We start from the raw sequence: 25,515 nt of genomic DNA on the forward strand, positions 1-25,515 counted from the left end.
TAGCATATAAGAATATGTTGTTCTTGTTGTTGAATCATTTCAATCATGTCTGACTCTTTATAATCCCTTTTGGGGTTTTCTTGGCAAAGATACTAGAGTGATTTGCCATTTCCTTTTCCAGCTCATTTTACAGATTAGTAAACCAAGGCAAACAGGATAAAGTGACTTGCCCAGGGTTACATAGCTAATAAGAGTATGAGGCCAGATTTGAACTCATGATGAATCTACCTGATTTCTGACTCTAAACCCAGTACTCTATCCATTGCACCTCCTAGTTGCCCTATATATTGTATACTATACAATTTATAGCGCATTTTTAGAATTCTTTTTATTTTGGGTTTGTTATGATTTTTTCTTGTTCATTTTTTGTTAATTTTATTTTCCATCATTTTAAAAATCAGCTTGGGGGGGGGGGGCGGCTAGGTGGCACAGTGGATAAAGCCCTGGATTCAGGAGTACCTGAGTTCAAATCCGGCCTCAGACACTTGACACTTACTAGCTGTGTGACCCTGGGCAAGTCACTTAACCCCCATTGCCCCGCAAAAAAAAAAAAATCAGCTTGGGGCAGCTAGGTGGCACAGTGGATAGAGCACCAGCCCTGGATTCAGGAGGACCTGAGTTCAAATCCGGCCTCAGACACTTAACACTTAACTAGCTGTGTGACCCTGGGCAAATCACTTAACCCCAATTGCCTCCAAAAATAAAAATCAGCTTGACTAAAGGTTTATCAATTTTTAAGCTTTTTATTTTTAAAAAATCAGCTATTGATTCTGTTTATCCATCTTGTATTCTTTTTTACTTTCTCTATTTTCAGGAAATCAATCTGTTTTTTCCTCTAATTTTCAATTTTGTGATTACCTTGTATAAATTTGTTTTGATTGTTATAAGGACTGTGTGGTGTATTTCCCCGCCTGGGGTGGAGGGATTAGAGAGTTAGCAATAGTGTTATGTTGAGAAAGAAGAGTCATAGGAGAATTTTTAAATGCACAAAAGATAAGAGAAGAAAGTTCAAAAGAAAACAGAGACAAGCAAGATAGCTTTAGAAGTAACATGCTGGGGGCAGCTAGATGGCACAGTGGATAAAGTACTGGTCTTGGATTCAGGAGGACCTGAGTTCAAATCAGACCTCAGACACATGACACTTACTAGCTGTGACCTGGGGCAAGTCACTTAACCTTCACTGCCTTGCCAATAAAAAAAATTTTTTAAAGAAGTAACATGCTGAATGTTATTTGCTTATTTTCTTAAAAGCCAGCAGAAAACAATAGAGATTAGTAGTTTTACATGTAATCCATTTTCTGTTCTACTTTTGGAAATGTTCATTTTCCTTTTTATTGGTATTAAATTAAAAAAATTTTTAATTGCTTTTAATTTTTTTAAAATAAATACCAAATAAAATAATCATTTTGATAGACACCATAGAACAGAAAAGGATCATACATTAAATAGCAAATCTCTTGTTTATAACTTATTTTAAAAAAACATATAATCCAATGACATTTTGTTATAAATATAATATATTCAATTATAATAAATCATATGAAAAAATAAATTCAAAAAATAAATTTAAAAGTTGTTTTGCTTGTCTGAGTCCTTCTGGACTTCTTTCTGTGCTTTTCTGTGCATTTTAAAGAATGCTTCAATAGCCTTTTCACTTAATTTATTTTTTGGCTACCCTATCACTAGGCCAGCTTTGTCTGTCAGCCTTAGCAAAACTAAAAAATATGAGGAACATAAAAACTCATATAAAACACACATAATCAAATAAAACAGATGCACTTATTGCCCCAATCTGAAAATGTATGTTTTATTCTGTATTCTGAACCCATCTCTATAGGAAGGAGATAGCATGCTTCCTCACCGGCGCTCAGGAATTAGGGTTGGTCATCACACTGATCAAAAGATGTCAAGTTCCTAAGTCTTTCAAAGCTGTTTTTCTTTACCATGTTGTTATTTTGTAAATCGTTCTCCTGGTTCATCACTTCACTCTGCATCAGTTCATATATCTTCCCAGATGTTCCTAAAACCACTTCTTTCATTATTTCTTGCGGCACAATAATGTTCCATTTCATTCATATACCATAATTTGCTCAATCATTCCCTAATTCATGTTTCTTATGCAATTTTCATTCTTTTTCTTTGTATATTGAAAGGTTTATTTGTTGATTATCGCTAAATTTACAATAAAAAACAATTTAAAAGAAAAAAAATCACTGGCTCTGGAGTCAGTGAATTCAAATTTTACCTCTGATATTTACTATCTTTGTGACCTTGAACAACTCACTTAATCTTCCTGGGTCTCAGTTTCCTCATCTATAAATTAAGAGGGATGGACCCATCTCATTTTCTGACAGCTTATCTAATAATGGATTGATTTCCAATTGATCTAATAAAAGAGCTATTTAAAGTTTAGAAAAACATTCCTTTTAGGGTTTCTGAGTCCAGCATTAAGGCAATGCATAAATAAGCAAAGAACACATGTACTGTACCTTCCTGAAGCTGTGTTGGCTTGGCAGAATTTTCCCCACTCATTAAAACAACAAAAGATGCAGCTGCTCGGACCGTAGCCTGCCATGTTGACATGGCAACTGGTGGCTCCTGGCATGGAAAAAGGGCCCTGTTGTTTATTGGGGATCCCATAGTATAAACACATGGCCTGAGGAAGAGAAAAAAAGAGAAGGTAGAACCTTCAAAATGAGGCATCCTTTTCTTTACTGCTGTAGTAAAGGGGGTAGGGGGGTAGAAGAAGGAAGATGGGAGAGATTATTATAAAGCTTTGTATATTATACATCTCAAGGCATACAGGACTGAAAATGTCAAGGGCATGCTTGGAAAACCAGGTGGTAACCTTTTATTGTATCAATTACTTAAATATATAAATGACTGGATAGTTTTTAGCAGGGGTTGGGGAGAAGGGAGGAGGTATAATGCATGTGTGCTCAGTTGGAGAGGAAAATATATTTTGGATGAAGTTTCAAATAGTTGTTCGCCAACTTCTAATTTATATTACTCTGGTCCCTCCAACCCCTATGCGTCAATTATTTTTTTAAGAACTTAGAAACATCCTTAAAAACCTTCTGGAAAGTATTCTGGAAAAAAATGTGTTTGGAGAGCACCAAGGTATTAAATGTTTGGAAAAATAAGTTGGTGGTCCCAAGTCCTGTGCCTGCAGAAAGACACCACCATCACAGAAACCACCATCCCAAATGGAACTCTTGTGGGTGGGTAATCCTTGCACTGGCTCCAAGAACTGAGATAGGAATATACATAGGATTATAAGCCATTATTGACTGGCATGTGGAATTGGACATTTGTACTGTCAAAATTCAATGCAAGTCTAGGAAATTGATAGTATGATACTATATTCATTCTGTTCAAATTTTAATAAAAACCAGTACATATAAGGAATTTTGCATATATCTACCAGGTTAAAACAAGGAATAATCAATCTCCTCTTGAAAGATTAGTCATGGTTGATAGAAAAAAAGAAGTTATGTAAGATCATGGAGTACATTCTCTTGGTAAGGGAGAGTAAAAAGACAAGGCTGAATTTTAGTGAAAACCATGTGGAAATGTTTCTATTACTCTGCTACCAGAAGCTATGAAAAAAACGTAATGTGATTTTAACAGAGCTTTTTATATATAGTGAATAAAATAAGCATAATAACATAGTCTTCTGGATGTAGTCAATGTTATTTAATTCACTTTTCATTTACTGTGATTATTCCTTAATATTATTTGCCTATAATATTTCCTGACACTTATTTAGCACTTTCTGGTTTACAAAAACAAACACACATTCTCTCATTTGATCTTCACAACAACCATATGACGCAGGAAGTACAAGAGTATTATTGTCCTCATGAGAAAACCGAGGCTCAGACTTGCCCAAAGCCATACAACTGGCTAACAGCAGAACTGAAGCTTAAGGCAAGGTCTTCTGACCACAGAGCTGAATCTCTCTACCAAACTAGTTTTCTTTTTTGGAATATTATTGCTATAGAATTCCTCTTTTCCCAGGTTTGCGCTGAATGACTGCCACCCAGCACCATCTCTGTCTGAACTTGGGGGATGGGATGCGAGTGTTGTTTGTGGCCCTTCAAAGTCTTCCCAGATAGTCCCACGTTTGACATTCTGGTACAGATCTTTTCTAAGAAGGAACTAGACCATGAGCATAAACACTTGATATGGCTATAAGTTGACCTTTTTTTGTAGCATAATCTTCATAAACAGAGTCTGAACCTGTTGTGTTTTTTTTTTTTCTGCTGCTTCGGCCCGCTTTGGGAATTTTTTTTTCTTTTGCAGGAATACAAAGATTCTTATAAAAAGTAATTTATGTGCCTCTAGTTTTTCTTGCTTAGTATGGTCCTGCTCCTGTTTCCTCTGAAATTTCTTTGGAGGGCAGCTAGGTGGCTCAGTGGATAAAGCACCAGCCCTGGATTCAGGAGGACCTGAGTTCAAATCTGACCTCAGACACTTGACACTTACTAGCTGTGTGACCCTGGGCAAGTCATTTAACCCTCATTGCCCTGAAAAAAAAAGAAAAGAAATTTCTTTGGAGTATCGACACAACCCACAATCCCTAGACTTGTTTATATACTTGTAATATTCTAATGCCCTGGTAACCTTCTGATCTAGTTCTTTCCCAAATGAGAGACTTTCTTAATATCATTGTTATAGGGGGGAGAGTAAACAAGGCACTGTGCCTCTGGAAACCACAGATGGGTGACCATCCAATCTGTATGTGAAGAACTAGAAGCCTCTGCTCCCCACAATGAAACTTTACATGACATCCCAGTAATATCTTTTTCTGAGACCCCACTGGGAATATCAATTTTTCCCAGTTTAACTTTCATTTAAAATTTGACATTGAAGGAAATTTGTGGCCTTACCTTTGAATCCCCAATGCATTTATTATTTTTTTTCCTTTGAGGCAATGAGGGTTAAGTGACTTGCCCAAGGTCACACAGCTAGTAAGTGTCAAGTGTCTGAGGCTGGATTTGAACTCAAGTCCTCCTGAATCCAGGGCCAGTGCTTTATCCACTGCACCACCTAGCTGCCCCCTATTATTTCTTTCAGTGGAATAAAAGCTCCTTGAGACAGGAGGCTATCTTGTGTCTGTATTTGTACCCTCAGCTCTAGCACAGTCTCTGTCTTTTATGGTCATATCTGCATTCCTAGCACTTAGCACAGTGCCCAGAACATAGTAAAAACTTAATAAATGCTTCTTGATTTAACATCAACAGCTGGGGTATCAGGAAAGGTTTCGTGTAGTAGATGACATGAGCTAAAGTACTGAAAGAAAATAAGAATTCTAAAAAGCAGAGGGAAGGAGGGAGGACACTTTAGGCATGGGGGCAGCCAGAACAGAGACACATAGAAAGGCTAGTTTGAATGGACCATATGTTGTTGAATGGAAGTGTGCAACAGGGATAGAAAGGTATGTTGTGTAGAGGTTCTTAAACTCTAAATAGAGGATTTAATATTTGATCCTACAGTCAATAAGAATCCATTAGATTTTACTGAGTAGAGGAGTCACATGGTCAGATTTATATTTTAGAACAATCCCTATGACAACTGAGTGAGGAATAGATTAGAACAGGGAGAGATTTGAGGCAGGAAGACTGAGCAGGAGACTATTACAATAGAATAGGTGAGAAGTAATAAGGCCCTGAACCAGGGTGTTGGATATATGAATGGAGAAGAGAAAGTGGTAGACACAGGAAATGAGGAAGAATTGGCAATGGAGTAGATGTGTGGGATGAAGGAGAGTGAGGATTCAACATTCTAAATGTGGGTATTTCCCTTAAGAGAAATAAGAAATTCAGAAAGATGAATTTGGGGAGAAAGAGTCCAGTTTTGGAGGTGGTGAGTTTGAAGTATTAATTTTAAAATATCCAGCAGGCAGGTTGTGATAATTAAGCCCATGTGAGCTAATAAAGTCATCTAGTGAATGAGTATAGAGGATGAGATGAGGGGTCAGAATAGAATCCTGATGTACCCTTACCCTTTGTAAGAATATCATGGATGATAATTCAGCAAAGGAAAGTGAAAAGGAACAGCTTAGAAAGGCAGGAGGAGAACCAAAAGGTCATAATATCACAAAAACCCAGAAAAGAGAGCATATATAAGAGGGAGGTATAATCAACAGTATCAAACTAAAAATTCAAGATGGATAAAAACTGAGAAAAGACTCAGCTTTGGCAATTAAGAGATCCCTGTTAACTTTGGAAAGGATACTTTCAGTTGAGCAATGAGGTTGAAAACCAGAGTGCAGAGGATTTAAAAGATGAGAGGAAAAGTAAAGAGTGCACAGCTTTTTCAAGGAATTTGGCTGAGAAAGAGAGGAGAAATATAGGATGATATATTATAGGGACAGTTGGTTCTAGTGAGAGTCTTCTAAGGATGGGAAGGAGAAGCATGTTTGTAGTCAATAGTCAATGAACAGTGGATTCGGAAGGATTGAAGAATACCCAAAGGGAGGGGATTATTGTGGGAGCCATCTGCTAGAAAAAGCCTGGAAGGGAAAGGATCAAAACTATATCTCAAGGGCTTAACCTCAGTTAGGAGAAGGGCCACTTTTTCATAGGAGACTAGAGTAGCTCTTGAGATTCTAAGTACATTGTTGTAGAAATTGAGGTCAACGGAGGAAGGCGGCTAGCCAAGAGTTATGGAAAATATAAGAAAAAAAGTACTCAGTTTGAACTTCTGGCAGAAAACCACCAATTCACACTAAGCTGTAAATTATTGATAGTTTAGTCTTACCTTTTCCAGGGAGGGTATTTATAGTTTAGTGGGGATCAAAACCTAAACAAAATTGATCAAGTTCCAATGAAAAAACTTCAGATGTAAGTTTTCAGAAGATCAAGATATTGGGACCTAGAAGTTCCCTAAATGAAGACAGGCCTGATCATACCTTTAAACGACCACTGCTGTAAAAGGACTTTTTTTCTTTCCTCTCACCCCCACCCACATAATCTATGTGTATTTTTAAACACATCATGAAGTTATCTGAATGTATAATCACTGAAATACATATATGCAGCTGTGTTTACTTCTACATGCACAGCCCTGTATCTCAGCCACATAGCTAAAATGCTAATGGAATGTAGTAGGGTGTGTGGGCACCAGCCTGCAATTCTTTAATGCTTATAACTTCATTATTTCCAGACCAAATAATTCCTTCCAACACATAAAGGAAAAAATCTCCTCATGATGGCTCATCTCACATACCCCAAGGAGACTCATTCACACATGAAACTCCTTAGGGACTTCATACTAGTTCTGTGTGTGGTGGGAAAATAAGAAGGAGCTGGGGGGTAGGGGGGAAAGGGGGTATGAAAAAGAGAGATGAAAAAGAGAGCTTAGGGGCAGGCCCATGGCGTGCTGCCATCAAAATGGCTCCGTAGCATTAAAAGCCATTTTAAATTAGGAAGAGCTTGTCAGAACAACAATTACATCAGATACTCGTGAAATATTTATATTATTCATGGAGTAAGGGTGGGAGGAAAGCTGACTAGTCCTAGTGAGGTGTCAGCTAACACAGAACAACCTGTTATTCTACTTCAGTGGAGAGTTTTGGAGAAAGGAAAACAAAGATTAAAAATATTTTTCCCTTAGTTGATTTTTTTTTCACAGAGAAGAGATGCATTTTACCATTTATTTTGTTCTGCTTTAGTTTCTGAAGAAAAGTGTGAAGCTTTCTCTCTTTCCTCAAAATCAATTCTTTTCAAAGATATGGTTTTTTTATTTTCTTTTTATTTTTTTTTAATTCTTTCAGAAGAAGTTTCCCCAGGGCATTAACTGGGAATGTATTTGAGCACAGTTATAGGATCAGTGGTTTGATGGGGATCTTATCCTGTCAGAGTATATATGAACTTGTTATTTTAGGTCAGGGGTGGATGGTTTCTATAGTTTAATGGGTCAGGTTTTTTTAATAGGTTTCCTAGGGACATAACTAATAAAACATAAAGTATTTTCCTCCAATTCCCTTTGCTCCTCTTCTTATGAAGAAATTCCTCTTTCTCTGTCTAGAGTTCTTTATGTCATATGCATACTAATGGAACATGTGAGTCGTCCATCAGTATTGTTTTTATGACCAAACCCCATCTTTATTCTCTGGTCATTGAAAACAACTTGATGATTTTTTTTATACCATTTCTTCTACACAGTTCATTTAATTTGTTACCACCTGCTCATGGTAACCATGAGCCTCTCCATTACCCACTTGGTAAGAAGGAACTTTTAATTTTTGGAGACTATGGTATATTCTATGGCTCATAGCCAGAAACCACAAGAAGAATACTGGTGTTAAAGAGAAGGCTTTTGTTTCAGGGGAAAGCTCAGGGTCCCTAAAAGAGCTATGTAATTTACCAAAGACCTGCTTTCTTAATCCTGTTAAATTCGGAGCACAGATCAGTGCCTGGTTGCAGTGTCTGTCCAAGAAATGAGTAGTGAGGAATGAGCTCTATAAAACAGGTTGTCCATCCAACAGCAAATCACAATGAGGAAAATAGTCATTCTTCATCCATTAGCTTTTTGTGGTAGCAAACAGAAGTGCTTATGATTTTTGCAGATTTATTTCCTATCCTGTTACTTTACTGAATTTATTACCTCATTTTGGGGTCATTTTTCTAGGGTTCTCTAAGTAAAACACTGTATTATCCACAAATAGTGTAATTTGGCCTCCTTTCTGAGCTTACTACCCAAATTTCCTTTTCTTGTTTGGCTACTATAGGTAGCATTTTTAGGCTGTCTAATGATAGTGGAGACAATTGGCATCCATCTTTTCTTTGTACTGATCTTATTAAGATAGTTTCCAGTGTTTTGCCATTACAAATAATGCTAGTTCTTGGTTTTAGATGTTGATTATATTAAGGAAAGGTCCTTTGATTATTATACTTTTAAAAAATGTTTTTTAACAAATAAGTGGTCCATTTCTTCAAAGGCTTTTTTTTCTGCATCTGACATGTTATTTTGTGGAGGTTGTTACTGAAATGATGAATTATGCCAAAAATTTTCCTAGTTTCAAATGATCATCATATTTCTAGTGTAAATTCAACTTGGTCATAATGCATGGTTTGTATGTATTGTTATATATGTATATAATGTGTTATATAATATATGGATATTACATGTTTGTTAATATTTTATTTTTGCATCAATAATTCATTAGTTATATTGAACTCTAGTTCTCTTTTGATGCTTTTGCTTTTACTGGTTTAGCTATCAAGACTATATTCATAAAAGGAGTTTGATAGAGTATTTTTCTATCTTTATTTCTATTTCAGCATATGTATTTATTGCTCTTTAAATATTTAAAAACAAATCACTTGTAATCCATTAAGCCCATGGGTTGTTTTTTTTCCTTTGTCAATTCATTTGTGAATTTCTCAATTTCTCTTTCCAAGATTGGACAGGTTTAGATATCTGTTGGGTATTTTATACTTTACTAAACATTCATCACCTTCTTTTGGATTCTTACTTTGGCTGGTATAGAATTGTGAATAGTGTTTTCTAATGATTATTTTCATTTCCTCCCTGCTTGTTGTTAATTCAACATTCACTTTTTGTTTTTTGACTTGATTTCCCCGTTTCCTTTCTTTTTTTTTTGTTGTTGTTGTTGTTGTTGTTTTTTGTTTTTTTTTTTTTAGTAAAGCAATTGGGGTTAAGTGACTTGCCCAGGGTCACACAGCTAGTAAGGTGTTAAGTGTCTGAGGCTGGATTTGAACTCAGGTACTCCTGACTCCAGGGCCGGTACTCTATCCACTGCGCCACCTAGCTGCCCCTCCTTTCTTTTTAAATAAAATTTTATTGTTTCTAATTATCAACTATTTAGCTTTTCTCCCCTCCACTGAGAAAAAACTGGAAAAAAGAAAAGCTTTGTAATAAATAAGTATAGTCTGTGATAGACTAGATTCTTCTCACCAATCCAACGGTACAAGAAAGTCCCAAAGGACTCATGATGGAAAAGGCTCTCCAAATCCAGGAAAAAAAAAAAAAGGAACTGCAGAATATGGATGTTGATTGGACCATACTATTTCTTTTGTTTTTGGTGCTGTTGTTTTTCTGTTTTGAGGTTTTTCCTTTTTGCTCTGATTCTTCTCTTACAACATGACTAATGCAGAAATATGTTTAATGTTATTATGTATATATAACCTATATCAGATTACCTGCTGTCTAGGGGAGAGGGGGAGGGAGGGAGAAAAATTTGAAATTGGAAATCTTATATAAACAAATGTTTAAAACTGTCTCCACATGTAAATGGAAAATAATAAAATACTTTTATTTTAAAAAAGAAAAGGAAAAAAAGGGAAAAAATAAATAAATGAGTATAGTCAAGAAAAACAAATTCCCATATTGAGCATGTCTAAAATTATGTGCCTTATTCTGCGTATTAGTAAATGATCAAAAGGTGGCTAGTATTTTTTATCACTGGTTCTGTGGAACTGTGGTTGATCACTAAGATGATTAGAATTCTTAAGTCCTTCAAAATTGTTATTCTTATTTTTTAACAGTGCCAGTGTTACAGTGCAAATATTTCTTTTGTTTATGCTCATTTCACTCTGAATTTCACCTGGAGTCTTTCCAGGTTTCCCTGAAACCATCTCTTTCTTCATTTCATACAGCACAATAATATTCAATTACATTCATATACATAACTTGCCCAGCCACTCTCCAACTGATGGGTGCCTGCTTAGTTTTTTGTTGTTTGTTTCTTTTTTTTTTTACCACTACAAAGGGTCTCTATAAATTTTTGTGTTGTTGTTCAGTCATTTTCCATCATGTCTGACTTTTTGTAATATTTGGGGTTTTCTTATTAAAGATACTAGAGTGCTTTGTCATTTCCTTCTCTAGCTCATTTTACAGATGAAGAAACCGAGACAAACAGGGTTAAATGACTGGCTCAAGGTCACACAGCTAGTAAATATACATGATCTTTTCCTTTCTTTGATCTCTGGAGTATAACCCCACTCATGTGGTATCACTGGATAAAAAGGCTATATACAGTTTAGTAATATTTGGGTATAGTTCCAAGTTGACTTTCAGAATGGCTAGAAGAATTCACAATTCCGACATCAGCACAGCAATGTTCTTGCTTTCCTGCAGATCCATGTAGTTGTAATTTTCCTTATTTCTCAATTTTGCCAAGGTATGAGGTATAACCTCATAGTCATTGAATTTATATTTTTTCTAATAATTAGTGATTTGGAGCATTTTATTTGCATGGCTATAGCCAGCTTGGATTTTTTCCCTAAAAATCTACCTGTTTTTATTCATCATTTATCAATTCTGGAATGGTTCTTATTCTTATCAATTTGAATTAGTCCCTTGAAAATGAAACCTTTATAAAAGAAACATGCTACAAAGATTTATTCCCCAAGTTAACTGTTTCCTTCATAATTTTAACAACATTAATGTGTATGTGAAAAACTTTAAAATTTTAAGTAATTAAAATAGGGGCTTATTTTATATCCTGAAACTTTTTTTAAATTGTTAATTGATTAAATTAGTTTTTTATTAGATTCTCTAAGTATACCATCTGCAAAGAGTAACAGTTTTGTTTCCATTTTGCCTATTCCAATTCCTTTGATTTCTTGCTAAAACTAACATTTCTAGCAAAATACTGAATAATAGGAGATAATGAGCATCCTTACTTTACCCCTGATCTTACTGGGAAGGCTTCTAGCTTATCTGAATTATAGATAATGCTTGCTAATGGTTTTAGATTGGATGCTACTTATCCTTTTTAAGGAAAGCACCATTTATTTCTGTGCTTTTTAGTGTTTTAATAGGAATTGTATTTTGTCAATCTATTGAGATAATCATATGATTTTTGTTGATTTTGTTAGTGACATAGTGAATCATTCTGATAATTTTCCTAGTATTGAACCAGTCTTGCATTCCCGGTATAAATCTTACCTGGTCATAGTGTACGATTTTTCTAATATATTTCTATGATCTCCTTGTTAGTATTTTATTTAAAAATTTTGCATCAATATTCATTAAGAAAATTGGTCTATCATTTTTTCTCTCTCCTCCCCTGAGGCCACAAGCACCAATGCTCCTCTCCTGGAACTGCAACCCAGAACAGCCTATTACCAAAGCAACAGTGTCTTGCACCCAGTATCAGTTCAGGGTCACCTGTAATCTTTTTCTGACCAGTTGTTTGACCTTCTTACAAACTCTGGTTTGAGTGTTCCTGAAGCTGCTGCTGTTACTGTTACAGTCACTTCCGAGGCTGATGCTACAGTTGCTGTACTCCAGGCTGGGCCAAACCCTGGGGTCACAGACCTCCCCTCATGACTTCCTAAGTTGTCCCAAGCTGGAAAAATGTCTCACCCCAACTTTTTGTTGGTTCAGCCACACAAGAATTAGATTTGATGTGTTATTTTAAAGTTGTCTGGAGGGGAATGTTGGGAGAGTTCAGTTGAGTTGCTGCTTCTACTCTGCCCTCTTGATTCTGCTGTCACAATCTCCTTCTGTTAATTATTTCCTATTTATCCTAGGTATAATTTGCATATAATTGTTTGCATATTGTCTTCCCCATTAGACTGTAAGTTCCCTAAGGACAGGGACTATCTTTTACCTCTTTTGTTTCCCCAAAACTTAGTACAGTGCCTGGCACATAGCCAGATTGATGAATCTTTAATGATTGATTGTGGGAATCTTTTTTGTTTGTTTGCCCATTCTTCCAGACTACTTTGACTCTGGACTTGATGCTAGAGTTCGGCTTTGCTGCAGTTCTGAAAGCAATTTCTGCATTGCTCCTGTTGCTCCTTTCTTGAGGTATCAAGGGTTGTATCTTTCCATGATCTCAGGGACAGAATGGGGACTTGTAGGCCTTTGGCGTTCCCAACGGCAAAAAGTCTGATTATGTTCTGAGCTCTACAAGTTTTTGACCCATATCTTGGTCTAAGCACTAGTAAAATCATGCTAGATTTAGGCCCTATCAGCCAGCAAGGAAGTTCTACTGGGTTCAGAGTGACAGGACCAAAGGCTCCTCTTTGGTCTAGGATTCCTGCCCTGGTAAATGATCTGCAGGCTGGGTCTAGCCTGGGGTCAGAACCACATTGCTGATGCATCTGATTTCTGACCTTCCTTCTTTCTTGGTAAAGTGACCAGGGCCTCCCTACCCACCAATGATATGACTGGATTTGGATAGTGGATGACAAAGATACCAGTTGGCACCTATTCTCACCACAGTGTCCTGTACATGTCTATGGGTGCCCTAGTAAGGATCTGGGACTTCTTGTCCTGGTATACCACCCCTTCCTAGGCATTACAGAGCTGTATGTGCAGCTATATAGTAATATATATATGTATATATATATGTATATATATATATTACCACATATATAGTTATATATACATGGTAATGTATGTGTGTATGTGTGTGTAATGTGCCAGGCACATAGTAGACAATTAATGTTTTGCTAATTGACTGAATTAAAAGGTAAAAAAAAACCCTTCACAATGAAAAAAAATGTTGATAGAATAATTCTGTATAATTTAGAAATTGTGGTGACCAAAGAATGAACATTATAAATAACACAAAGGGGAACAAAAAGATTCCGAGTGAGAATAAGTATATTGCTGCATATATCTAATAATGATTTATGCACAAAAAGTGACATATAAAATAGCATCTATGAAAGGCATGATTAGAAAAGAAGATAAGTAATCATGCAGTAAGAGTGAAACAGCCAAAAATACAGACATCTTTTAAGTGTTGCACTGGTATCCACAAAATATAAAAAGACTTAAGGGGAGGCTTTCATCATGTTACCTAGATTAAAGAAGACCTAAGATAGAACACTGACAAAAATCACACAAGATGAAAAAGTGCAGCCAGAAAGTAATCTGCACCAACAAAGACAATAGCCAAATGATTAAGATCAAGGATTCACTGAAAAACAAAAGTGATTTTTTATGATTATTTTTAGCATTCCTTTAAATGTTTTCTCTTAAAGAAGTTTCATTTTAGGGATATAGTCCATGTTTTTGGTATGGACTACAGTCAAATCAATACAAGTATTCTTTTGCTAACTAGGGGTTCATTTCCAAGTTCCATGTTCCTACACTCACAAATAAGCCTTTCTTTCCCTTTCCCTCTTTATTCCCTAAAAAAAATAGTGGAAACTCAAGACAATTCAAAACTGCTGTTTAGGGTTTGGGGTCATCCTAAATAATTATCCCTACCCCACTTAAAGCATCTGGTGACGGAGGGGAAAGAAGGCCACTTGTAAGAAGGAATCACATGGGGGAAGGGTGTCTCAGCCTCTCTCAGGCTGCTCCCTTTTCCTTTGGCCTCAGAAGGACCTCCTTAAGGTTAGGAGACTGAAGGACTTGGCCTTTTTCATTAGTCATCCTTGCACCATTCTCAGGACAGCAACAATATGTACACCAGGAACTCAGAAAAGAAAGATCCTGGGAATCCAGCAAAGAAAATCAAGAAGGATCAGAAAAGGGGGGGGAGGGGAAGGGGAATGGATAAAGCAAAGTACAAAGGAAGCTGACGGAAGACAGTATTAGTCAGGAGTAGTTCCTCAAAATTGTAAGTTGCTACCAAAAGATGATGAAGAACAAGGAATTTGATGGCCTTTTAATTTTCATTGCTTACATTACAGCCAGCATACTGCTAGATGTTTCTAAAATAATAGCAATCTGTAAATGTATTTTTAATAATTCTGAAAAAATTTTTAATTAAAATTGGAATGGAAATATCTAATATTAATAAGGTTCCCTAAGCCAAAGGCTACCAAATAAGGGAAGCCCAATTCTAAATAGCATTACCAAAGAACTGTTTTATTTTTTTTTAAGATTTTTTAATGTTTTTAATCAGCTAAAGGCTAATATAAAAGTCCAAGGAACTATTATTAATAAGAAATTCACAAATAACAAGAGATTTTTCCAGAAGAGGTTTGCCTAGAATCACACATACCAATCTTCACTGCCATCTCTTCTGCAAAGTGGGAACAGCACAGACAGAACTTTGAGAAAGTATCTCCTCAGAAGCTCATATCACCCACCTCTGCAACAAAAATACCCAATTCCAAATGAGTGGTAGGGTCTAGATTTGATCATTACATCCCAATGTCCCTGTTCATAAACTGATATAGTTAATATACCTGATCTGTTCATCTATGCTTAAGGGATGTAACAGGATCAAGAGTTTAGTCTACATGGGAGTCGACCTGTTTCTCTGTGGTATATGGCGATGCTACAAAATGAATAAAATGAGTATCTTGGTATAGTCCTTTGACTCAGAAGAGCATTATTGTGAAGGCCTACCTCCCACTATAGGTGATTAATGTGTACAGGTAGCTGCAAAACTCTTGGTTGACCTACCTGCCACTCTGGTCTGTGGTCCATGTGACTGATCTCCCCTCAGGCTTTGTTTTGTACCATATTCTTATGATGTGAGGAAAGTCAGTGGCTGTCTTAACTCCCATTTTTCTGATTTGTAAGCTCCAGGTGCTAGAGGTGAACAGGAGTTCTCCACAACCAGGAGCCTGGCTGCAGCAAGCATAATAATAGAACTGTTCCTTCCAATGATCTGCAGGGAGGGTCACAAGTTCATGCACAATCTGATTTCTGAGCTCCTTAGAAACATTAGGGAGCTTGGCAGACCTTGTAAATCTTTCAATACCTGGCACAGCAGTAGCATCTACCTCCTCAACCTTTAATACAGATAAATCACAGCAGTCCAGTATAAGTAAAAAATCCTCACTTCCATGATTCCCTGGATCAGAACAGTTCTTTGAACTAGAAATCCTATAAGTTTGTTCTCTGCTGCCATGGTTACCACTTCTATCAGAAGAGTCTTTTTCACTTTTATCACAGCCAGCTAAATCTTTAGATATCATTTCAGGTGAGAAAGCACCTAGATTTGTCACAGGCATGTGGCAAGGTTCCACTTGGCCAGATTCACTTGACTCTGATGGAGGACCAGATCCCCCATCAGGACCACTCAGGTTCTTGCATCCGCTTCCAGGCTCAAGGAAGATGATGATGGCACCTTCAATGACATGGCTCTCAAAATCCACGTCCAAATCTAATTCATAATGCTTTACAAGTATGTGGCTAGTGTTGGCCATGAGAGGAAGGTCATCTCTGGAAGGGTCTAATGCCATCTCCATGGTCTTAGTTTGTTGGACAGAAGCTTTTCTCTGATTCCAGCTTTCCCACTCTTTTAATCTTCCATCGGAATCCTTGTTTGTTAATAAATCTTTGATGCAGGAACTATAGCTCCACAAATGTCAATCCTTTACCCAAGAAGAAAAACACAATTAGAGGAAATTGTAAAGACAAGGTACTATTAAAATTAACACTTTTAAGAGTTGATTCCTGTCCATAAATAGTTCCTCTCCTTACAGAGAGTATTTAACTGGGAGGCAAACGAATCTATCTCACTGATATAAAAGAAAGTAGCTTTATGCATATCTAAAAAGTATTTCCATTCACCAACTGAATGAAATGGTTCTCAATAAGGCCAAAATATACTGCTTTTAGATACAATAACCCTTATTTTAGAAAAGATCTGTTATGTAAAAGAAAACAGTATATTATTTCACACTGTTTTTTTTTAAATGTTAAGTGCATCACTTCTAATTTTATGTATCAAATAAAGTGACTGTTCTTCTCTTGTGATACTAAGTAACAAATCAGAATGAAGACTAAGTGGCTTCATATGTTTTATTCTTTGAGAATAATAATTTAATACATATAATATAACTCCATGGATTAATGTCCTTTTCACATTAGGGCTGAGCTTACATCAACAATTCTAGTATATTATAAGAAAATGAGCCAATTTACTAGGACTACATTCTAAGTATTCCTTTGAGATTGTTCATAGAGATTTTTCAAATTTAAAGTTAAATGTTCAAGTATATCATTACATCTTAATAGCTGAAAACCCATTAACATTCTAGATAATAGCTTTCTTATAGCAAACAAAAGGTCTTCTCTTTTGAAAAGAAAATATGCAAATACCTATAACAGGAAAAAAGAAATTAAAATGCAGCAACAGCTGTTACAATAAAATGTATAAGTTCACCACAAAAGTTTTGATTTAAAGTTAGATTTTACATTTTTATAACAATCTAGCTAAAAAAATTAGTTGATAGTATTTCATTCTTTCAGTATATGTTGTTTTTTCCTCTATTAAAAAGAATAAGAAATCATAGGTAGAAAATGTATATAATATTAAAAGGATGTAATATGAGTGGATAAAACTGCAATGATCAGAATATAGGTTATCCCTAGAATGCTAGTTGTACCTCTAAATGAGAGCTCTTGGTAAAGAAACAGAGAACATAGGTACAAACTAGTTAAAAAATAACACTGACTACAGGCCCTAATCAGGTCTTATGTTAGCCAAATTTAGAGAAAAAATTATGGCAACATGACAGTTAAATGCTATAGAATCAATAATGTTAGTACAATCTTTTGTATTTCTAAAAATCAGTATGTTTATTTTATTATCCAAAAATGTTTTATTACTTGCTTGTTTTTTAAAGAAAAAAATGTCACTGTTTGCTTCTATTTAAAGTGATATACCAGGGGCAGATAGGTGGTGCAATGGATAAAGCACTGGCCCTGGAGTCAGGAGTACCTGAGTTCAAATACGGCCTCAGACACTTGACACTTACTAGCTGTGTGACCTTGGGCAAGTCACTTAACCCCAATTGCCTCACCAAAAACAAAAAAACAAAAACAAAAACAGAAGAAAATAGACTTCAAGAAACTTTCATAGTTACCTATTTGATCACCACTGTTTAAAAAAATTGCCTGATTACAAAGACATAAGAAAATAAGTATCTTTTTAATCTTTTATTACCTTTGAGCTAACTCATAAAGCTTTAGAAAATTTGTTTTAAAAAGTTTTTTAAAATATATAAAATTTATAAAAGTTTTAGAAAATTTTGTGCATAACAGAAATCAACTAGTTTTACTGATCAAAAATATAGGCCATTGGGGCAGTTAGATGGCACAGTGGATAAAGCACCGGCCCTGCATTCAGGAGTACCTGAGTTCAAATCCAGCCTCAGACACTTAACACTTACTAGCTGTGTGACCCTGGACAAGTCACTTAACCCCAATTGCCTCACCAAAAAAAATACATAGGGCATCTGAAAAGTCAGTGCAATTTTAAGTTTTAACAGCTTAAACTTCACTAAGACTTTTGAGATAGCCTGTATAAAACTACATGGTATAATTATAAATGCCAAATGCTACAAAGTCAGTTAATTTGAAGAAGAGAATGATCCTGATGATGAAAAGTAGTACACAAGAAACCCTACAGCAGGAAGCAAAACATTAAAATATTTTATCAGAACTATCAAAAAATTAGTATATACTATTGCTCTATTGCTTTTAAAAAGTGTTCCTTTTGCACTCTCTAATTGGTCAAGCTTCCTGAAGTATGTATTTAGTGTAATAACACTGTGTTTCCAGCACATTGCATGCTGCAATACATTTTGCAATTTTATAAAAAGAAGCATGCATGGTCTATATATTACCCAAGTAACTTACAGTCTGCTTGAGGAGAGAAGACTAAACGCTCATGAAACAATTAGAAAGCTGCTAAATTGTGTATTACTGACAAAAGTACAACAGATGTTTGGAAATACAAGAGAGACCTATATACTGAAATTCAGTAAACTTCATGGAGAAGGTAGGGATTAAAATGGGCCCTGGGTGGTGGTGGTGGTGGTAACAGGAGTAGGAGTAAAAATAATAATATAAATAATGCAAAAATAATAGCATTTATAATGTGCTTGAAGGTCTGCAAAATGCTTTATAAACAGCCAAACTGTAAGAATGAGGGCATTTTATTGCTCTTTAGAAACTTCACAATTCATGCCTTCTCCCAAATACTCTGCCAAGTATTACAAATACTGCTGTCTTAATGTCTTCTTAAGAGCTATAGAAGGGGTAGAGATAAAATGGCAGAGAAAGGTCAGTGAATCACCTGAACATTCCTCTAAGTCCCTCCAAATAACTTTAAATGATGCCATAAAATAATCCCTGGAGCAATAGAACCCACAAAAGAACTAGGTGAAATAATTTTCCAGCCAAAGACAATTTAGAAAGGTCTGTCACACTGGGTGAGGGTGGAGTACACTCCAGCACAAGTTGAGCCAACACACACCAGGCCCCAGCAAACCAGAAGGAGGCCTCGGGAGCCACTGAATCAGCAGCTGCAGCGACTGCTTCTGGAGTTCTCAGCCCACAGATGGTAAGTGGGCCAAACAACTTGTCAAAACGAGACCACAGTGCTCTGTTGCTTTGCCCATACTCAGATCTGGGTCATAGTCCTGAGTGGTAGTTCCGTGGCAAGGAGGAGCACCAGCACATCAAAGCTTGTGGCCACAATGGAGCAGGGACCCTCATCACAGTTCCAGGGCATAAAAGAGTGCTTATGGTCACTCAAAGACCAGAGTATAGGCCAGGAGAGTAGGAAACATACCTCTCCTTAGATCATACCACCTTGGAAGAACTGAAAACTTAGAGGTCCCTAGAAGTATCTCTGAAAACAGCTGCAAAAAACCCCTGAAGCTTGGGACAGTGCACCCTCCATCCTGCAAGGAGAGCCCTACTTTAACCAAGAGTTAAAATCAAGAAATAGCCTGGGAAAATGAGCCAACAACAGAAAAAAATCTAACCATAGAAAGTTACTATGGTGACAAGGAAGATCAAAACACACTGTCAGAAGAAGATAACAAAGCTCCTAGATTGAAAACCTCCAAGAAAAATATGAATTGATCTCAGGCCATGGAAGGGCTCAAAAAGGGTTTTGAAAATCACATAAGAGGGGTAGAGGAAAAACTGAGAAGAGAAATGAGAGTGATGCAAGAAAATCATGAAAAATGAGTCAATATCTTGGTAAAGGAGACACAAAAAAATACTGAAAAAAATAACACCTAACTGCTTACATCAATAAAATAGAGAAAAAGCTGATCAATGAATTAGACATGCAACTAAAAAACTAGAAAATGAACAAATTAAAAATCCACAACTAAACAACAAATGGGAAATCCTGAAAATCAAAGGAGAGATTAATAAAACTGAAAGAAAAGCATTGAATTAATAAACAAAACAAGAAGCTGGTTTTATGAAAAAAACCAACAAAATAGATAAACCATGGGTTATTTTGATTGAAAAAAGGAAAGAAGAAAACCAAATTACTAGTATCAAAAATTAAATCCTAGAGAATCAACTAAACAGTTGAATGAAATTATTAACAACTTTAGTAAAGTTGCAGGATACAAAATAAACCCACATAAATCATCAGCATTTCTATATATTACCAACAAAGTCCAGCAACAACAGATAGAAAAGAAATCCCATCTAAAATAACTGTGGTCAATATAAAATACTCGGGGAGGGGGGGTCTACCTGCTAAGACAAACCCAGGAACCATATGACCAGAACTATAAAACACTTTTCACAGAAATAAAGTCAGATCTAAACAATTGGAGAAAATATTAATTGCTCATGGGTAGGAACAGCCAATATAATAAAAATGAAAATCCTACCTGTTTGTTTATTTAGTGGTATACAATCAAACTATCAAAAATATGTTATATGACTAGAAAAAAGAATAACAAAATTCATCTGGAAAAACAAAAGCTCAAGGATATCATGGGAATCAATGAAAAAATACAAAAGAAGGTAGTCTAGCAGTACCACATCTCAAAATGTATTATAAAGCAGTAATTATCAAAACAATCTGGGACTGGCTAAGAAATAGAGAGGTGGATTAATGGAATAGAATAGGTACAAATTACATTATAGTAAGTGACTATAGTGATCTAGTATATGATAAACTCAAAGATCCAAGCTTTTGGAACAAAAACTCATTATTTGACAAAAACCATTGGGAAAACCAGAAAACGGTATGGCAGAAACTAGATATAGAACAACATTATCACACCGTATATTAAAATAAGGTCAAAATGGGTATATGATTTATGCATAAAGGATGATACCATAAGCAAATTAGAGAGTATGGAATCATTTATCTGTCAAATTTATGGGGCAGAGGAAGACTTTAGAACCAACAAAGATATAAAGAGTAAAACAAAATATAAAATAGATAATTTTGATTATATAAAATTTAAAAGTTTTTGCACAAACAAAACTAATGTAACCAAGATTACAAGAAGAAGAAAACTGGGAAAGAATTTTTGAAACAAGTATCTCTGATAAAGGCCTCATTTCTCAATTATATATAGCACTGAGTCAAATTTATAAAAATACAAGTCATTCCCCAAATGATAAATTGTCAAAGCATATGAACAGGAAATTTTCAGACAAAGAAATCAAAACTATCTAAAATCATATGAAGAAATGATCTAGATCACCACTGATCAGAGAAATGCAATTAAAACAACTCTAAGGTATCACCTCACCCCTATCAGAATGGCGAATATTGGATGTTGGAGGGGATGTCAGAAAGCTGAGGTGCTAATCCACTGTTGGTGGAGTTATGAAAAGATCCAACTATTCTGGAGCACAATTTAGAACTATGCCCAAAGGGCTATAAAACTGTGCATACCCTTTGATCCAGCAATACCACTGCTAGGTTTCTATCCCAAAGACATCCCCCTATTTGTACAAAAATATTTATATTAGCCCTGGTATCTTGACCCTGGATTCAGGAGAACCTGAGTTCAAATCCAGCCTCAGCCTCAGACACTTGACACTTACTAGCTGTGTGACCCTGGGCAAGTCACTTAACCCTCACTGCCCCACCCCACCCCACCCCACCCCCCCAAAAAAAGACAAGCGGGATGATTTCAGAAAAGTCTGGAAAGACTTGTATGAACTGATATATAGTGAAGTGAGCAGAACCAAGAGAACATTGTGCATAGAGACAGAAATACTGTTTGACAAAGAAATGTGAATGACTTAAATGACTTAACTATTCTTAATAATACAATGATCCAAAAAAATAATAATAATAATACAGTGATCCAAGATAACCCCAAAGGACTATTTATGAAACATACTATCCACCTCCAAAGAAAGAACTGATATTGATGGATCACAGACTGAAGAATGCTGTTTTTCACTTTCTTTCATTTTTTTATTCAAGTTTTCTTCTACAAAATGACTAACATGGTAATGTTTTACATAATCATACATGTATAACCCGTATCTGATTGCTTACCACCTCAGAGAGGGGAGGTGGGAGGGAGGGAAGGATAAAAACTGGAACTTAAAACTATAAATAAAAGTGTTTATTATTAAAAAAAAAAAGAAAGAAAGAAAATCAAACAATAGAGATAGTCCAGTCTCTTATTCTACTTTCATAGGCTTGTTTAGCAATAGCTACATAAAAACAAACATCTCATTTCTTAGTCTTTCATTGTCATATGAAAGTATTTCACTTTCTTCTGTTTGGTCTATTTGTACTGTTTATTATACTCTGCTAATCTCTTGGTTTACTGGAAGGAATGATTCAAATTCTTCTCTTTAACTGAACATCCATTTCTTCTTTTCTTAGACCCAACTTTGCAAAATGTTATGTTGGAGGCACAGGCATTTTTCTTTGCTTTTAGGAATAGCATATTCTAATTTGTCCTTTGGTTTCCTGTAAACAGAGCAATTGGATGCTACTCTTATCTGTTCTCTTTGAAATGCAAAAGGGCTTTTTTCCCCCTGAAAAATGTTATTTGATATTATAGTTCTGAAAGTTGGCTATTGTTTCTTAAGGAGCTAAACTTCAGGTTTGTTGCTGTTGATGTTTTTGTAGTGTCTCTGAAGCTATACATTGCCATCTGTATACAATACTTGTTTGACAATTTTTTCTTAAAATATGGTATTCAGGTGTTCTTTTCTGTTTTTTTCTGGCAGATGTATAAACTTTAGACTAAGTCTTCACATTCTATTTTTAAGTTTAGTATTCTTGTTTTGTAGCTCTTTCATGTTTAGGTGTTCCTTCAAATATGTTTTCAATTTTTCTATTAATTTTCCTCATTCCTCTGCATTTTTTTTGAGAAGTATCAAAGGTCTTTACTTATACATTCAAGCATGAATGGGCCAGCTCCCTAATGGAAATGGTGGCTGGCCCCTCTCTTCTTCCTCAGTTACAATTTGTGAGTCAAGACACCTGTGCCAAACACTAGCCAATTGGAATACATTGGAATGCAGAATAGTCAAAGGGGCAGCCCTCTAAACTCTTCCCCCAAGTGGCCAGCACTGGGTCTTTCTCATCATGTGATCCTGATTGCTGGGTCCTCTGCATTTTTGCATTCCAATTCTAACACTCTCTTTTTTTTTTAAAGAGGCTACTGTCATAGACAGTATCTCTCTTTGTTCTAATTCTCCAGTCTCTTGTTAGACATATTTTGGACCTTGGCACATGCCAGGCTACAGGGAGCCTTCCCCTTTCACCACCCCTTGACTAGATCTCACCAGGCACTGAAGGGCAGAGAGAAAACCTGGCTCCAAGAGTCTTCCACCCACAACTTACTGGATGCTACTGGAACTTCCTTTTCCCATTTCTCTCCTCTCAGCTGTATATTATTACCCCCAACCCCAGGGTAGGGAGATTTTTAATTTCTGTTCTTATCTCTGTCATTTTCATTTAATTCTTTGATTGTTCTAATGAATTATTACGGTGCTCCTTATGGTTGGTGCATTACTATTTCATGAGCCTTGTAATACCTTCACCTTCTTTCAGGGGACTTTAATTCAATTGCCTTTGATAAAAAGTACTTGTCCATTAAAAAGAGGCTAGGGGGGGGGGCGGGGCAGCTAGCTAGGTGGTACAGTAGATAAAGCACTGCCCCTGGATTCAGGAGTAACTGAGTTCAAATCTGGTCTCAGATACTTGACACTTACTAGCTGTGTGACCCTGGGCAAGTCACTTAACACCCGATGCCCCACAAAAAAAACAAACAAAAAAAGAGGCTGAGGGACAGGTATGGCAATGCATACCTGTGATCTCAGCAACCAGGGAGGCAAAGCAGATGGATCTCTTGAGCTCACAAGTTCTGAGCAGTGGGTTGAATCAAGCATTCACACTAAGTCCAGTATCAACAGGTAAGGCCCTGGGAGTGGGGGAGATACAAGGTTGCACAATGAGAGGTGAACTTCCTCAGATCAGAAATGGAGGTTAAAGCTCCTATATGAATCCATAGTAGGACTGGGCCTATGAGTAGCCTCTCGACTTCTATCCTGGGAAAGATAGGAAGACAAGAAAGGAGGGAGAAAAAGAGGGAGGGAGATAGGAAGGAGAGAAGAAAGGAAGGAGGGAGGAAGGGAGGAAGAAGGAAGGAAGGAAGGGAGGAAGAAGGAAAAGGAAGGAAGGAAGGGAGGAAGGAAGGAAGTGTAACAATTGGAATGACGCCACCTGCTGGAGACTTACTGTAGAAGAGTTCCACCCATGAAGCGAAGGTCTTTGAGGGCAAGACCAGGAGTCTTTTCTTTGGCATCAGGAAGTGGCGTTGGGTAGTGGGGGGAGGAAGGAAGAGACTGGCCCTCGGTCTCACTCTTTTTCCTGGGGATGCTGGTGGAGAAGGCAGCTAGAAATGCACTCTCCCTTTAATAGATAGGAATCTAGGCCTTTCTTCTCTCTTTATCAAATTCTTATTCTCCTTAATAAATGCTTAAAAGTCTAACTCTTGCTAAAGCTTATAATTTATTGACGACCACTCACTAGAAATTTTAGACAGTTTAGCTAGAATTTTAGCCCTTAACAAAAGGAAGGAAGTTATGGGATGGTTATAGAATCACAGAATTAAAGAACTGGAAATAAGCTGAGCAGCCATCTCATCCAAACCCTACAGCAAGGAATCTAGCATACAAGTAGTCATCTAACCTTTGCTTGAAGATGATCTAGGACATGCTAAAGGGGCACTCTAAGTAGCCTTTGAAATTGGGTTTCTTTTCCATGCTTACCTCTTTTTGCTAGTTTCATGTTTTTTCCTCTGCACTACTATAGATGTAAATAAGTACTGCCCTTTTGGGCCTCTTCTGCTGTTGCTATGTTGTCATCTAGGCTCCACACTCCTCCACAGTAACTTACTTTCCTTCCTCTTGAGTCTTGTGGTTGATTTAATTTATGGACCTCAACCTGCCCTTAAAGCAGGCCTCTGGCCAATTGCCAAGGCAAAAGTCTGTGACTAACCACAAAGGAGAAAGGGCTGCCCTGGGCCAGTATGGACATAGGAATGGGGCACAAAAAACACCAAGAGAAACAGGGCCTCTGTCTTTCCTAGGAGAAGGTCCCTCTGGGACGTAACCACAGAGTCAACTTCAGAAGTCTGTGCCTAAATCTACAACTTCCACTAATGACAGGGATGTTTAGAGCTAACATGGTCCTGAACTGGGGTACTAGGAGGTGAGGAGGGAAGGACCTGGAATACTAGCTTGTGAAACTACTTTTTAGTCACCTTTTCTATAAGAATTAATTTATAATGGGTCTCTTCAATCTTCCTCTTTGCACTGCTAATTATACTACATTTAACAACTTTGTTGGGGCAAAAAGGAGGTTGC

The 25,515-nt window shown here is 36.5% G+C and overlaps 1 protein-coding gene across 3 annotated transcripts in view; it reads right to left on the reverse strand.

The window, feature by feature from the left end:
• Positions 1-25,515, reverse strand: part of LOC122736585 (aminopeptidase O (putative)) — a 495,791-nt gene that overhangs the window by 430,213 nt on the left and 40,063 nt on the right. For 2 of the 3 annotated variants that reach the window (XM_043978914.1, XM_043978915.1), the window contains exons 2-3: positions 15,352-16,268; positions 2,490-2,656 (exon numbers count right to left, since the gene is read on the reverse strand). In XM_043978914.1, coding sequence (XP_043834849.1) covers positions 2,490-2,656; positions 15,352-16,142 — 958 coding nt within the window. In that variant the 5' untranslated portion in view covers positions 16,143-16,268. The remainder of the gene's footprint in view (positions 1-2,489; positions 2,657-15,351; positions 16,269-25,515) is intronic. The other variant, XM_043978916.1, reaches the window with a different exon arrangement.

This window comes from Dromiciops gliroides, chromosome 1 (assembly GCF_019393635.1).
Source record: "Dromiciops gliroides isolate mDroGli1 chromosome 1, mDroGli1.pri, whole genome shotgun sequence".
Taxonomy (NCBI): domain Eukaryota; kingdom Metazoa; phylum Chordata; class Mammalia; order Microbiotheria; family Microbiotheriidae; genus Dromiciops; species Dromiciops gliroides.